Source organism: Lucilia sericata, unplaced genomic scaffold, assembly GCF_015586225.1.
Source record: "Lucilia sericata isolate MDLA Ls3-8-SP2 unplaced genomic scaffold, ASM1558622v1 Contig006814F_arrow, whole genome shotgun sequence".
In the NCBI taxonomy this organism is placed as follows: domain Eukaryota; kingdom Metazoa; phylum Arthropoda; class Insecta; order Diptera; family Calliphoridae; genus Lucilia; species Lucilia sericata.
The window spans coordinates 1-16,740 of record NW_023997823.1 but is presented as its reverse complement, the minus strand read 5'-3'; the positions used below and the strand labels follow the sequence as shown (position 1 = coordinate 16,740).

General features: G+C 34.6%; 2 protein-coding genes across 2 annotated transcripts; both read right to left on the bottom strand.

Annotated features, from left to right (window-relative positions):
* Positions 1-166: 166 nt before the first annotated feature.
* LOC119615675 lies at positions 167-3,879 on the bottom strand. Its single transcript, XM_037971683.1, has 3 exons — positions 3,482-3,879; positions 2,539-3,377; positions 167-290 (listed from the first exon to the last, which is right to left on the bottom strand). The coding sequence occupies exons 1-2, from the start codon at positions 3,877-3,879 to the stop codon at positions 2,546-2,548; spliced, it is 1,230 nt and encodes a 409-aa protein (XP_037827611.1). The 3' UTR covers positions 167-290; positions 2,539-2,545.
* Positions 3,880-4,263: 384 nt separating this feature from the next.
* LOC119615674 (serologically defined colon cancer antigen 8 homolog) lies at positions 4,264-9,561 on the bottom strand. Its single transcript, XM_037971682.1, has 4 exons — positions 9,357-9,561; positions 7,898-9,295; positions 7,744-7,828; positions 4,264-4,385 (listed from the first exon to the last, which is right to left on the bottom strand). The coding sequence occupies exons 1-4, from the start codon at positions 9,549-9,551 to the stop codon at positions 4,264-4,266; spliced, it is 1,800 nt and encodes a 599-aa protein (XP_037827610.1). The 5' UTR covers positions 9,552-9,561.
* Between the last annotated feature and the right edge of the window lie 7,179 nt (positions 9,562-16,740).

The following is a 16,740-nucleotide window of genomic DNA, read 5'->3' as shown; positions in this document are numbered from 1 at the left end:
GGTTCGAAAAATATTTTCAAATTTAGTAAAATAATAAAAAAATATTTAAAAACCAAAAACCTCGAAATGAAGCACTTTTTAGTGTTTAAAACTACAAGATTTAAAAACGAAGTGTGTGAACTCTGGAAACATTTCAGATCTCTTAATGTTTATAATCGTTACCTTTGCCTGCTGTTGAGGGTAAACTATTATAAGATGTTGGTGTATTATCTAATTTACCAAGACGATCACTGTTTAACATGCGATTTGTTAAATATTCAACATTGGATTGTAATGAAGATATTTCCGTTCTTCAGTTATAACAAAATGTTTTTAAATAATTTCAAAATTTTTACAAATAGCAAGCAAAGAGAGAGAGAGAGTAAAAAGGAAAGACACAGGAAGAAAGAGAGAGAGAGAGAAAGAAAGAGAAAAATTCATTATTATTTGATCTTAAATACAAACCTTTTGTTGTTGCTGCTGTTGTATAAATGTTAAATTATGTGTAGAATTATGCTCTTCCCGACCACTGTTCGTTTCACTTTGTACCGGTGATTCACGAAAACTCTCAAAACTTTGGATTTTTTGCAATTTAATATTTAGTTCTTTATAACTGGACCATATATGCTTCAAACGATCCATTAGTTTTGAGTTCATATCACGTAAATTTTGTTTTTCAGAACTAAGGGAAATTAAATAAATTTAAAGAAAAAAAAAAATGAAATCGAATGTAAAAGAAATAAGAAAAACGTAGTAACAAAAACGTAGTAACAAAAAAATATTAGTCTATAATCTCGACTATATTCTAAAGTCTCGACTATATTATGGACTATAAATATAGTCAGTATAATATTTCAAACTGTAGTACCACTGTTTGACTAGTTTATCTGTTGTGTTGCTATAGCAGACTATATGCTCTGGTCCAGAATATAGTTGAGACTATACCAAATTATAGTCCATAGTCGCGACTATCGTCTATAGTCAAGAATATAAACTATAGTCGGGACCAGTGTTTATAGTCGAGGGTATAGTCTTTAACCGGAACCATAGTATATAGTCCAAACTATAATCTATAGTCCAGACTATAATCTATGACCCAGGCTTTAGTGTATAGTCCAGACTTTAGGCCAGACCATAGTCCACTCAATAGATCAGTCTATTGTCCACTCTATAGACCAGTCTATAGTTCAGACTATAATCCATTCTATATAGCAGTCTATAGTTTACTCTATAGACCAGTCTATATTCCAATCTATAGATCAGTTTATAGTCCACTCTATAGACCAGTCAATAGTACACTCTATAGACCAGTCTATAGTCCAGACTATGGTCCAGTCTGTGGTCCAGACAATAGTCCAGTCTACAGTTTGGACTGTAGTCCAGTCTATAGTCCATACTATAGTCCAGTCTATATTCCAGACTATAGTCCAGTCTATAGTCAAGTCTATAGTCGAGTCTATAGTCCATACAGTTTGGACTGTAGTCCAGTCTATAGTCCAGTCTATATTCCAGACTATAGTCCAGTCTATAGTCCAGTCTATAGTCCAGACTATAGTCAGTCTATAGTCCAGTCTATACTACAGGCTATAGTCCAGGCTATAGTCCAGTCTATATTCCAGACTATAGTCCAGTTTATACTACAGTCTATATTCCAGTCTATAGTGCAGACTATTGTCCAGTCTATAGTCCAGACTATAGTCTTGTCTATAGTCCAGACTATAGTCTTGTCTATAGTCCAGACTATAGTCTTGTCTATAGGCCAGACTATAGTCTTGTCTATAGTCCAGACTATAGTCTTGTCTATAGGCCAGACTATAGTCTTTTCTCTAGGCCAGACTATAGTCTTTTCTATAGGCCAGACTATAGTCTGGGACTCGACTATAGCCTGGACTATAGCCCAGAGTATAGCCCAGATTATAGCCCAGTCTATAGTCCAGTCTATAGTCCAGGCTATAGTCCAGTCTATAGCCCAGACTATAGTCCAGTCTACAGCTCACACTATAGTCTAGTTTATAGCACAGACTAGAGTCCTGTCTATAGCCCAGATTATAGCTTAGACTATAGGCCAGAATATGGTCCGGACTATAGTCCAGTCTATAATCCAGACTACAGTCCAGTATATAGTCCAGACTATATTCCAGTCTATAGTCCAGACTATATTCCAGTCTATAGTCCAGACTATATTCCAATCCATAGTCCAGACTATAGTCTTGTCTATATTCCAGTCTATGGTCATATTCTATAATCAAGACTATAGTCTATAGTCCAGTCTGTAGTATGGACTATATTCCATTGTTCAGTATATAGTGCAGACTATATTTTATAATCCAGACTATAGTATATAATCCAGACTTTAGGCCAGACTAAAATCTATAGTCTAGAATAAAGTCTGCAGTTTCAGATTATATTCTTAACTATAGTGTAATATACGGTCTATTGTATAATTTCTGATAAGATCCGAAACCGAAAATTTTAGATATTTGAACCATTCAGCTTAAAGAGCATAATTTTGTTTAGGTGTGCTTGGATTTTAAAGTCAAAATAAAATTATATATTAACCCCGGATTTAAAATTCTGTTCTAATTTCTTGATTATCTAGTTCAAGAATATCCACCCGAGGATTTTCATCAGCCAAAGCTTCAGCCTCCAAAGGCTCTTCTTTTTCCACATTTACAGTATACTGACTTTTAACAGCTGATTTTGATTTCTCACGTTTTGAAGATTTTGGCACTAGTCTTACATTGATATCAACCTTTACCGGTTTCTTTTTACATAAAGTCTTTTCCTCTTGCATACTCTCGGTATTGGTGCTTTTATCTTGCTCCGGTTTTTTCGTGGCTGGTTTTTCCACATCCTTTAGACACTCTTTGTTATTACAACAGGCTCGTAGGACATGTTGACCCTGGCAACATGATGGAGAGGGCGTGTCGTCATATCTATGACATGGATGTGTTGTAGCATTTTCATAGTTCATTGTTGTAGTTGGATAGGTGTGGCAAGTTTTAATGGTTTGTTTTAGAACAAGATGCTGTTGCAACCAAGTCAACGGCTCTGTTCTTGAATGATCCATTAAACGATCATGTGAATAGCACCGAGTGCGCGAGTGACAATCCAAACGAGGAGATTTTCTAAATTTCGATCTACTATTACTGCGTTCATAGTGGGTGCTGGTGTTACTATTACAGGTGTCATTGGTGGTGGTGGTATTCTCTATATTTATGGTGTTTTCTAGGTTCTGTTCTTTACTATCCCTTTTCGTACAGGGGTGCTTTAAATCTAAAGTGAGATTATGTCTATGATGAAACAGATGACAATCTGTTGTCGTTGTTGGTTTTAAGGGTTGTGGTATGGTGGTTTTGTTATTAGTGTTTTTGTTATTAAATGATAAATTTTTGTTACTGTATTGCCATATTTCGTTAAATCCGAATATTTATAGGATGTACTAAGAGGACCTTTATTACATTTACACATATCGGATGTTAAAGAATCCCTTGAACTATACTTTTTATAGAGTTGACAGTGACATTTTGTTTTGCTACTTGTGCTGGGTGTTAGTTTAGGTAATGGTGGCATTTTAGCCCATTCCAAATCCAAACGTTCAGTGCTACGTGATATATTCGCCCAGATATGTTCATCATCAAAGCGAGAAGTGTACACGTTTACGTTTTCTCTCGCTGCCGGCTGAACTCGCACCAGTTCCTTTGTTGTTGTCTCTTCTATCGCTAGTGTTGCAATTGTAGCAGGGGTTTGTGACTCCGCTACAGGTGTCTTTACTACTTCCATTATTACATCTTCGTTGTCTTTTAAGATTTCGGGGAGTGGTTGTATTTGTGGCGTAGTTGGAGTTTGTGGTTGCGGTTGTATGTCTAAGGTTGTAGTTGTGGTTTCTTTATATTTCATAAGACAAAATGGCAGCACAAAAAATTTACAATGACAGCATGTTAAACCAAAAAAATGGAGTTTTGTTTTGTATTTGAAAGTGTATTTATATGTTTTTTTTTTTCTTTTCTCTGGAGAAAAGTGTTAAAGTGTTACAACAACAAGGTAATAATAAGAATAATGACACAAACAACAACAAAAAAAATGAGTTGTAAATCATAAAACATGAAGGAAATGAGCGAAAGTTTGGGGAGAGCTTTTTTGTGTTTATTGGTTTATCTAACTGTCTGATGTGGCTTGTAATCTGTGTTCCTGTTAAGTTTTATGTAATTTTTAGGAATTTATTTAATTGTTTTAATAAATATTCCTTAAAATTTCTTTAGTGATTTCAAAAAGTTTCAATATTTACTTGTGTTTTAAAGTTGTATCTTCTAATTTATTCGTTAATGTTTTACATTCATTGGTTAATTTATCCATGAGTTGCTTTTGACTTTGTATCATTTCTTCTAGTTCATTAACAGTCTCGGCTAGAATTATATAATACACAATTATTTACAATTAAAAGAAAAAATATCAAACATTTTTTTCTCTTTACAACAAAAAGCTTACTAAATCTACTGCATCTCATGGATAAACTATTGATTTTTTTTTATGTATAAATTTCTAATTTGTTTAATAGACCAAATGATTAATTTAGTTTTTTTTATTACACTTTTTGAGTTAAAAATTTGTATTTAATTTGTTGAAACATTTAAAACACAGGAACACAAATCAATAGCTTACCCAGAGTCTGGCTGAGTTTAGTTGAAAGCTGTGCAAATGTGATATGGGAATTGTAATGGGTTAAAGATAAGTGTTAATAGTGCATGAAGTAATTAAAAGTGTTCAACGAAAGTTCTATATTTGTTTAATAAATTGTAACTTAAAAGAGTATTTGGAGTCCTAATAAATTTCGACTCTATCTTTGTACATAAGTATGTCCAGATGACATTCGAATGTTGACTATTGCTATACGAAACCCTATTTCAATAAACGTTTTCTCGCCTGGAATCCGGAACGGTGTTTAGTTGTAGCGAATCTTCAGCCGTCCTCTGACTTCTTCATTTATGGATATACGACTAAATAATCCTTGAAGTGTCTAGAGAACTGCATAGCTAATAAACGAGCTAGAAATGGCTGGTATTTTTCTTACAAATTGTAAATTATTCGTTCAAATTGAACTGTAAGAACATGTCGAACTTTGGCGGCTTTATGAAATCACATATCAGGTCTACCTGATCTCTATAGGATGCATTCAAGTCATGTTTACTTATAAGCTTCCGTAGAAAGCAAATAATACCGTTATTTTCAGTAATCATATGGTATATTGTCTATAATAACTACTGCAGAAGTTGTCAGACAGTGACCGTGCCCCATCTACTCTGCAACTGTCCAATATTAATCGAAATTAGAGAGCATCACTTCGCATTCGTGCTGCCTTTCTTTTAGATATGGAGGATAAATCTAAAAAATATACTCCATTTTACTAATAAAACCAGGTGGGTTCATTTTGGAATCAATACTATAGTAGGTATTACTCCCTGATACCTACTATAGACTCGTGTTATCACTAGGGCTTTACAACGGGATCAGTAGTTAAATGGGCCTAAATGAGCTGTTCATGAAATGTCTTCCCTTTATACCTAATTTCACCTAATCATATCTGCACGTCTGTTAAAAGCATAATAGAGCTCACAGGGAAGATGTTCGTAAATATTCTCTATTGATGAGATTTGTTTGATATTGAAAATGAGCAAAAAAGAATGTTAACTCGTACAACGCGAATAAGATTTGCCCTTCTAGATGATTATCTGTTGAATGAAATGTTTGGATTCGAGGTTCTAAAAAAACTAATGGAGGGTATGATGAATTACAAGATGTATACGATGTTGCAGGGCATATAGGGTCGCTAATGTATCGTTAATACTTCCAAAAGTGGCATCCGGTAGGTTAGTGGTTAGTGTTCTAGTCTGGTAGACCGGAGGTGGTGGGTTAGATTCCCACCTGAGGCACTGGTTAAGGAGTGCACAAGAGGCCCGATAAAGGCCTAGGTGTATTTCTATGGATTTGGTGTATATATGTATGTACATCCTCCTTTCAAACTAACTAACTAACTACTAACTAAGACTTCCAAAATATGTACTCCTGTAACTACTAGGGTATCACAACGGAAGTGGCTTCATGTTAACCTAACCTAGTCATATTCGTTCGTCTGTTCTTTTGTCTGTTGAAAGCTATACGATGTAGCGGGACATGTAGGGTCGCTAAAGTATCATTAAGACTTCCAAAATATGTACTCCTGTAATTACTAGGGTATCAGAACGTAAGTGGCTGTCAGTGAACCTAACCTAGTCATATTCGTTCGATTGTTCTTCTGTCTCGCGATAGGCCCCAGATGGAACGAGCCACTCGTACACTATAAATAAGGTCCTATTTTCTCGATAATTATCTCCATACTTTCGCTGTTTATCAAAGTAATCTCTCGAATAAGGTTGTAATGGATGTTTGATTTCAGTGTTCGAGAAAACTGAAGGAATAGCTTATCGGTGACTGACTTTGAGGTTATGAATTACTAGATGTTTCCATCTATATGGTATTTGCAAGACATACGGGGAATTTGGAACGTTAAGCCTTTCCAATGAGTCGCCTAGACAGGTAATTACGAGAAGTACTATTACTTATACGATAATTATCTCGATACTTTCGCTGTTAATCAAAGTAATCTCCCGAATGAGATTGTAATGGATGTTCAGTTTCAGTGTTCGAGAAAACTGAAGGAATAGGTTATCGGTGACAGACTTTGAGGTAATGAATTACAAGATGTTTCCATCTATATGGCATTTGCAAGACATGCAGGGGATTTGGAACGTTAAGCCTTCCCAATGAGTCGCCTAGGCAGGTAACTACAAGAAGTACTATTACTTATACCTTTGTTGCTCACCGTTGTACAGCTTATAGAGTGCTATCAGCGTCGCCATTTTTAAGTCCTCAAACATGGTTGGACACATAAGTTTACTGGAAAACTATTGTTCCAAGATACGTATGCTTAAACAGATAAAACCAAATGTGCTGTTAACTAACTTCCAAAGGGAAACCTAAATAATGAGATCAATCCACAACAACCCCTAGAGACTCCATTACATCCAGAAAGATACACCGTTTGATACTGTTTATACGCTCTTGCCATCATCGGTCTTGATTACTTGAAAAATGAAGTCGTAGCTAGCAATAAAGGTCAATAGAGATCATTATTGAAACATGATCAAGGTTTTCTCAAGAAATCGACCTCTTGACCAGCAACAATTGATGGATCGGAAGCTAATATTGTTCGTGTTATTCATTACATTCGCCCCGCAATGCTCAAAAAAGTTTCCCAAATTTGGACGTCCAAAATTAACTTGGTCAATATAATTTTTTTCTTATAAAAATTAACTTTTTGTGTGATTTTTTTTAAATCTTCAAATACTATGGCGCTTAAAAAACACCCTTTATAAATGACCGGTCTAAACTCAACCTTAATATAACACTTTTGACTAAGTATCACCAAATTGTGTTCAGAAATAATCCATTCTTATGGAAAATGTTTTTATACAAATATTTTCTAAACCTTAATCAAGTGAATTTCATTTTAAGATTAGTTACGAATATCTAACGATTTCAACATCTATTCCCTCAAGTCCACGAAAAGCCTTAACAATCTCATAAATACTATAAAGTTTCTTTAACAAAAATATTGTGATATCTTAAAATGTGACAAGAAAAGAGATAGTGTCATTACAAAAAGAAGTGCGCAAGTGTTCACTAAACTTACATAAAGGAAAAAAAAAACGAACGAACTAAACTTACCATGCTTTTCTTGCATTTCGGAAATCCGTTTATCCAAATCCTTTTTAGTGGGACGTATTTCATTTTTCATTTCACCATAGGCCAACTAAAAATACAAAACAAAAACAAATTTTTAATTCCCTTTAATACCAAAACAAAACGGCTTCAAACCCACCTCTTTTTCCAAATTAGCGATTTCATCATTCAAACGCAACACTTCCCTTTTCGAGTGCAACAGATCGGCATCAGCTCGATCTAAACGTTGTCTCAATGAATTGATTTCTGCATTTAAACGAGCCGCCTCGGTTTTATTCTCACGTGAAGCACGATCAAGTTGCAAACGTAAAGCGGTAATTTCTTGTTCCAACGATTGCTTTTCGGCATTAACTTGAGCCATGTCGGCCAAGAAAGTGGAACGATTAGCTCTTAGCTCCATTTTAAGTTCCTCAATTTGGGAATTACGATTAGCTAAATCACGTTTCATATCATTTTCATAACGTTTTTGTCTCTCCAAGTCCAATTGTAGCTTGGCAACTTGTTCCCATTGTGAGCTGAGATCACCACCCAACTGATCAACTTGATTATTATAACGTCTCTCGGCATTGGCACGCTCATCCGCCAAACGTCTAGCCATTTCGTGTTGTAGTTCACGCACACGTTCATGCTGACGATCTAGTTCATCTCTTAAATGGCGTACTTCCAGCTCAGCTTGTGATCTTTCCATTTGTACGAGATCATTGATATAACGTTTAGAGGATTGAGCGTATTGCTGAGACTTGGCCTCATCTAAGGATTTATGCAATTGTCTAATGGTGTCCTCCAAGTTCGATTTATCTTTTTGCAATAAATCAATTTGTTTACGATGAGCTTCACAATTTAAAGCCGAATTGGGTGAAGTGGAAATATCTGAACGTGCCAGTTTCTTTTTTAAATCATCATTCTCGGTTTTAACACGTTTTAGATCTATATTAGCCTGCATTAGTTCAGCCTCTAGTTCACTAATACGAGCCTCATACACTATATTAGGAGCCGAGGCATAACGAGGACTTTTAACTTCCTTTTTGCGAGGCGTTGAAGTTTTCTTATTTGTATATAAAATATCATCACTATCCGAGGAAGGACTAGTCGTTATTTTTTCACTTTTACCCAAATTATTCAATTCACTACGAGCATGTTCGGTTAACTGTTCATTTTCATTGATCACATCTTTAACTTTACCCAATAGATTGGTTAATTCATTGCGGCAATATTTCGATTCCTTTTCCAATTGCTCTATATAATCCTCTTGTTTTTCGATAAAATTAAAGATTTCTACCGGAGCTTGGACACTGTCAGTGGGTGGCATTTGGGTTTTTGGTGTAGAGGCATAATAGTCCACAGCCGCTGAGCTACTGACTGCTGCAGTAGGTAGAGCTGTGGCCTGATATTGTCTGGCCGGGGAAGTTAAATTCTCCTTGGAGGCAGAAAATCCACTTAAAGTCTTCTTGGGGCGATAACTGCCACCAGCCAAGCGTGACTTTTGACTGGGGGATAAATACTTAGAAATATCTGCAAACACCGGACGGTCTATGGTCTGTAAAATCAAGAAAATAATTCAATACCTTTTCATGGTGTCCCGTTCTTTCCCAACTTACCGACATATTATCCGAATAATTATCCGCTGAATCATCGTTAAAACTTCTCAAATACGAGGAGCTGGTGTTTGTCTTAGGCGCTGTATATGAATCAGCCAACATCATTTTTAATCTACCCACTGCCTCATTATAGGCATAATTTGTATAATCCATAGTTTTTGATTTCTTTTGTACACCTCCTCTACTGGGTCTCATAGAGATATTTCTATAGGAAAATTAGTTAGAAAACAAAATTTATTGTTATTTTCTAAATTCTTTCAACATTTTTTTGCCGAATTTTTTAGTTTCTTTAATATCCATGCTCTGCTTAGTTCTAACTGTTTTCGATTTTTCCCTTCAAATGACAAGTGTCTATTTAGTTGGTCAAGTTGTGTTGCTTTGGCAACCTGTAAATTGGTCACACAAAAACAAATGCATAAATTTTCTTATAAGCCACCACCATCAGCAAGCAGTACCCAACACTGTTAGTATTTTTTGGCTGAAATGTTGTTGTGTCTGCTAGGTTGGTTGTGGTTGATTGAACAGGGTGAATTTTGAAGTAAAAAGTATGCGGCAAAGAGGGGTGAGTTTTAAAATAGCTGAGAGTTAAATTTCTGTTTTAAATAGTTAGTTAGTTAGTTAGTTAGTTAGTTAGTTTAGTTAGTTAGTTAGTTCGTTAGTTAGTTAGTTAGTTAGTTAGTTAGTTAGTTAGTTAGTTAGTTGTTAGTTAGTTCGTTCGTTCGTTAGTTCGTTTTGTTAGTTAGTTAGTTAGTTCGTTAGTTTCGTTTGTTAGTTAGTTAGTTAGTTAGTTCGTTAGTTAGTTCGTTCGTTCGTTCGTTAGTTCGTTCGTTCGTTCGTTAGTTTTTCGTTCTTCGTTCGTTCGTTCGTTAGTTCGTTCGTTCGTTCGTTCGTTCGTTCGTCGTTCTTTTAGTTCGTTCGTTCGTTCGTTCGTTTCGTTCGTTCGTTCGTTCGTTCGTTCGTTCGTTCGTTCGTCTTCGTTCGTTAGTTTTCGTTCGTTCGTTCGTTCGTTTCGTTCGTTCGTTCGTTCGTTCGTTCTTCGTTTTCGTTCGTTCTTCGTTCGTTCGTTCGTTTCGTTCGTTCGTTCGTTCGTTCGTTCGTTCTTCGTTCGTTCGTTCGTTCGTTTCGTTCGTTCGTTCGTTCGTTCGTTCGTTCGTTGTTCGTTCGTTCGTTCGTTCGTTCGTTCGTTCGTTCGTTCGTTCGTTCGTTCGTTCGTTCGTTCTTCGTTCTTCGTTCGTTTTTCGTTCGTTCGTTTCGTTCGTTCGTTCGTTCTTCGTTCGTTCGTTCTTCGTTCGTTCGTTCGTTCGTTCTTTCGTTCGTTCGTTCGTTCGTTCGTTCGTTCGTTTGTTCGTTCGTTCGTTCGTTCGTTTCGTTTTTTTTTTTGTTTTTTCGTTCGTTCGTTCGTTCGTTCGTTCTTTCGTTCGTTCGTTCGTTCGTTCGTTCGTTCGTTTCGTTCGTTCGTTCGTTCGTAGTTAGTTAGTTAGTACCTAGGCCTCTATTGGGCCTGTTGTGCGCTCCTCAAGTGGGAATCGAAACCACCACCTCCTACTCGAGGCCACTCTATTTTAAATAGTTCACAATATTATTATTTTAAATTTATGTTGATATACATTTCTCATAAAAAACTTAAAAATTAATTTTTTTACAATATATCTTTTTACTTGTTACCCTGAGGCTTTTTTGCGAAAAGTTTTTCATTCCGTTTGTAATTTCTATAATATAATTTTTTTGTTCCTACTTTTATATATTCCTAGTCCTTATAGATAGTGGAGTCGATTAAGCTATGTCCGTCTGGATGTTTGTTGGCACCAATCTGAAAACACCAGATACTTCGGGACACAAATCTTCAACAATTCTATCGGATATGCTTTCGAGAAGTGTCCTATTAAAATAGGCAAAATCGGTCCATATATAACGGAAATAGGAAGAAAAAGTAGAAGAGCCACTGAAAATTTCATGAACAATTTAGGTTTTTGGTGCATGCTGAGACCAAAATTATAAAGAAACAACAACAACACATATAATCATACGGTACTTGTACTTGCTTGTTTATAAAAACAAAGCAAAGAAAGAACGACACGTGACGAGTGAAGTTGTGTGTTGTAATTGCCTACATAGAAACATAAAATTATGTATGTAGAGTCCGGATTAAGTGAGAACCTATAAAATGGGAACTTTTTGATAATTTATTCGTTCTTCAAATGGTACTTTTTGAATTTTCTATAATATGGAACCTAGAAACATGTAACTTATGGGGGACTTCTTCGTACGAAAGTTCGTCAAAAAGTACTTTTTGAATTTTCTCTCTTTTGTACTTTTTCGTTCTTCAAAAGATACTTTCTGAATTTTCTAGAATATTGAACCTAGAAACCAAAAATTAAGGATGTAGGGTCTGGAGTAAGTGAAAACATATAAAAGGGGATTTTTTGGTACTTTTTCCTTCTTAAAAGAGTACCTTAAATAAAAACATAAAAATAAATTATACACATATTGCTTCGACCTGACTTATGGTTCACGAGTAATATTAGCTAGAAAATGGGCCAAAGCATACACATATAGTTTGAATCCTTGTAAAATTCCGTCATGTCCGTCTGACTGCTCTAATTCGCTTAGAACGAAAAAAACAGAAACAAGATTTTTTTTTCAGTGTAGTTGATAGAAGGAGCGGACTTAACATCAGGTGAAAACTCCATATTGATGCCATGAGGAATATCGTGTCCCTACAAATATTCTCATCATCATCTAAAGACTCACCCCAGTACATTCCTGGACCTTATATGTATGTCGCCCAACCACACTACTGAGATGGCTTTGTTGTTTTGACAACAGCACCTTGAGACGTATTTGGTAGCCAGAAATACCCAAAATAATTGATCAGGATCCCTCTATATGAACTGGTTCGTGAGACAAACGATGTCGGAATTTCCAAAGTCAACTGAACCCAATAATTGCCCCGACAATTAGTCGCTTAGCATGAATCAATATATCCTGTTGAAATGGCAACATCACCGAGAAACTTCCCTGAAGCGTAAAAAGGCATACTAAATCAGTGCTAATCTCCAATATATGTAGACTTTCCTGATCTTTCACCAATTTTCGCATCAGTTCCATTCCCATGATCATAAAGATCTCTTTACGAAATGATAGACAATCACTGAACGCTAACCTGACAATTCCACAGCATATACCGGCGCCCCACTACGGTAAGAAATACCGATCGGGTTCAGCAATCCAGCATATACTGCTTTATACACAGACTTGTGTCACTTGAAGAGAGAATTATCCAACCCATTAGGTATAGGATATATCTGTCTTTAAATCAACATTCTCTCCCCGCGATTTTGAGTTTAAACCATAGCCACCACGGGGATCCCGAAGGAATCTCAACCAACTGACCAGCCAGGACATAGTCCTGCGGGCAACTGGCCACACCTAGTACCAGATTATGTGATTCTCTGGTTAGATACCATGTCAAATCATACCAAGGACTAGTCGAGAAGTGAAGTGACATCACCAGTGAGTAAGAACAAAGTGTCGGCTTATTTAATGGATTCGTACAACGGTCCACCGGTTACGTCTCTAGGTGCTGTTACCGACTCTACAGAGTCCATCCCATCTGCGTGGTTGTAAACGGAAGTGATGTTTTTGCATCTCAGAAGTTAAGCAACGGGGCAGCAATGGTCAGAGATTAGATAGCTCAAGTACTTACTGGAGCAAAGTTTCACTGCCGTGAAATAGGTCAATACGGCAGGTGTTCACGTAAAGCACTTCAATATTAATTAATGTTAGACATGCTTTCTATTTAAAATCTGTCTATAAACGGAAACGGATAACGGAAATATGAGCAAAAATCCGAGACAACCTCTGAAAATTTCCTCAAAAAAAGAAAATTTTTTGCATGCTTTGATAAAAAGCAACAACAACATTGCTTATTATATTTGATTCTTCCCCACTAGTGACCACTGTTCGATCTACATATAACATAATTTAAATGTCAGATTTGACTTTTTACTTAATTATCGATTTTTCTACTAAATAACCGATTTTTCACCAAAAAATTTTTTTATAAAAACTTTGAATTTCAGAATAAAATTGATTTTTATATTTTCTGTTTTAAAATTAGGTTTTCCAAAAAAAAAACTATTACTTTTTTCACTAATTATACAAGATTTATTAAAAATCTAGATTTCAATTCTATAACGAATCACTACAAATTTGATATTTTAGTCCAAATCTGACTTTAAAACATAAAGTCCGAAATTCAAAGAATATTTTTCAAATAAAAATTTCAGGGACATTTTTTCTTTTAATTTATCCACTAATATTCTTACAATGATTTATTATCTTGCCTTGTTTTAATCCTTTTCGAACGTGTTGTACTGGCACTGCAAACACTATCCTTATCCGAATTACCGAACGAGTTACGTCTGGGTGTTAAAGACTTATATTTCCACTGATCAACGTTTTGTAAATTATTCGAATCCGTTAAGTTTAATTCCCGCTGAAGGTTCTTTTGCGAATGACGTGGTGTATTCAATTGGCTTAAAATACCCGACAAATAATGTTCACTTTTCATTTTAGTTTACACGCCACGCCAACCGAACATATATATTTTAAATCAAATCAATAAGACGCAAATACGCAAAGTTGTGGTGTTACACCGACTTGCGGTTTTAAATGTTTCCTTTAGTTATGGTTCTTGTTATTGTAGTTAGTTTTTGCAGTTGTTGGCAATGTTAATTGTTGTAAAACAAAACAATTTGTAGTTTTCTAAATGCAAGAGCAAAAAATAAATAAAATGAATTACAGTAAACGGAAACAGCCTATTATAGGTTTAACACTTCCTTCCGTTATTGTTGTTTTTTCTCTACTTAGATTTGTTTTTGTTGGAGCTTTCGTTAAAGGATTCTTGTGTTATTTTAAATTGTATGCAATTATTTTTAAATGTTTTCATAACTTTTAAACACAAAACTTTTATTTTTGTTTTTTTTTTATTTTTATTTTGTATCCGTTTAATTGTTTCTTTATTTCAACACTTTTTTTGTGTATAAAAATCCTTTGCGTTTTATGTTTTTGTTCGTATTTCCTTGAGCCGAATCCCAACACTATTCTTCACTTTTCCCGTTCAACTGAAATGTTGTCAGGTTTATGTCAAGGCTTTTATAGACTTGTTTGTTGCATGTGTCTGTTGCAAACAAGAGTTGTTAGTTGTTTCTGTTGTTATAGTATTTTATTTGCTATTTTTTTATTGTTATTTTTGATGTTGTTGGAAAAAGGAGGTGTGTATGTGTTCTAAAGACTTAATTTTGAGTTTGACTAATATTGAAGGGTTTTTACTTTTTTTCTAGTTTTTTTTTGTTCCTCATTTTTGCATTTTAATGGGTTTTGTACCATGTTGTACTGTTGGGAAAAATACTTAGAGTGTATAAGGAAAAGAAGAGCATTCCGTAACATAATTTAAGTTTTGTTGTTGTTTATGATTTGTAAAAACAGAGGCATACCAGTGGCTGGGACTTGAGCCGTATAAATACAATTTATACAAAAATGTGGACTATCACCAAAAAGTCGTCTCAAAATAGTTTTCTAAAACTTATAAACTAGAAAGCTTTTCCATAAGATATTCGATCATAAATATCTCTAATCTCTCGATATACATAAAAAGTTCACAATGTACATTTTTGCGGTAAATTTGCTAAAGATCAGTAGTGCAATTTGAATTCCATTAATTCTTGTTGCCCTCCTTTTGCAACAGCCTTGTCTTTAGAAAAAGAAAACTTTACTATCTGAACCATTAATCTCATTTCTTCGGCCCAACCCTCTAATATTTGTACAAATTACACAGTAATGACAGACATTTTGCAAGCAACAATTGAGAACTTACATTGTTTGATCAATATATTCATTTGGAATTGAGTTCTTCGACTTTTGTCACTATTTAACCAACATTAAAGTGACAGCCAAAAACTACAGAAGTAGTGGCCAAAAGGATACGAAATGAAATGGAATATACGAAAATGTCTACAAATATGAAGTATGAAATGAGGCCACAACAGGAAACATAACAAATTTTCTAGGTAACCATAGACATGATATTGTTGAAGCTTCTGCAATATGGAACCAATAAATATGTATGTAGTGAAAAGCAGTGAGGAATCAAAGTGAACGAAAGAGGTGTCTACTAACTAACTAACTAACTAACTAACTAACTAACTAACTAACTAACTAACTAACTAACTAACTAACTAACTAACTAACTAACTAACTAACTAACTAACTAACTAACTAACTAACTAACTAACTAACTAACTAACTAACTAACTAACTACTAACTAACTAACTAACTAACTAACTAACTAACTAACTAACTAACTAACTAACTACTAACTAACTAACTAACTAACTAACTAACTAACTATACTAACTAACTAACTAACTAATAACTAACTAACTAACTAACTAACTAACTAACTAATAACTAACTAACTAACTAACAACTAACTAACTAACTAACTAACTAACTAACTAACTAACTAACTAACTAACTACTAACTAACTAACTAACTAACTACCTAGCTAACTAACTACTAACTAACTAACTAGCTACTTGCTCTAGCTCTTATAGTTAGCCAAAAAATGTACCTTATGCTTCACTCAAAAAAATATCGAATTTTGTAGGAAATAAAGTGATCACAGATTTCATTGTTTTTTGCTCTAAGCATTGTTTTGGTAGGATTATAAAGTGATCACAAAGATTTTCAATTGTTTTTGCTTCTAGCTCTTATAGTTTAGCCAGAAAATGGAAAACTTTTAATGTTATCACTCAAAAATCGAATTTGGGTAGGATAAAAAAAAAATCACAGATTTCATTGTCATTGTTTGCTCTATGCTCTTATAGTTTAGCCAGAAAATGGACTTTTATGTTTTCACTCAAAAAATCGAATTTTGGTAGGATATAAGAGTGATCACAGATTTTCATTGTTTTGCTCTATCTCTTATAGTTTAGCCAGAAAATGGACTTTTATGTTTTCGCTCAAAAAATAGAATTTTGGTAGGAAATAAAAGTGATCACAGATTTTCATTGTTTTTTGCTCTAGCTCTTATAGTTTAGCCAGAAAATGGACTTTTATGTTTTCACTCAAAAAACCGAATTTTAGTAGGAATAAAAGTGATCGCAGATTTTCATTGTTTTTGCTCTATGGTAAGCAATTATGGTATTGTGGTAAGCAATAAAAGTGATCACAGATTTTCATTCTTTTGCTCTAGCTCTTATAGTTTAGCCAGAAAATGGACTTTTATGTTTTCACTCAAAAAATAGAATTTTGGTAGGAAATAAAAGTCATCACAGATTTTCATGTTTTTGCTCTATCTCTTATAGTTTAGCCAGAAA

What these genes read in the sequence shown, in the direction of transcription:
- LOC119615675 (XM_037971683.1), bottom strand. Translation starts at nt 3,879, where the DNA reads ATGAAATATAAAGAAACCACAACTACAACCTTAGACATACAACCGCAA. An exon ending in CACTGTCAACTCTATAAAAA is followed by an intron (nt 3,378 to 3,481) that starts GTATAGTTCAAG and finishes ATGGCAATACAG; the next exon opens with TAACAAAAATTTATCATTTA.
- LOC119615674 (XM_037971682.1), bottom strand. Translation starts at nt 9,551, where the DNA reads ATGAGACCCAGTAGAGGAGGTGTACAAAAGAAATCAAAAACTATGGAT. An exon ending in ATTATTCGGATAATATGTCG is followed by an intron (nt 9,296 to 9,356) that starts GTAAGTTGGGAA and finishes TTGATTTTACAG; the next exon opens with ACCATAGACCGTCCGGTGTT. An exon ending in CGAAATGCAAGAAAAGCATG is followed by an intron (nt 4,386 to 7,743) that starts GTAAGTTTAGTT and finishes ATATAATTCTAG; the next exon opens with CCGAGACTGTTAATGAACTA.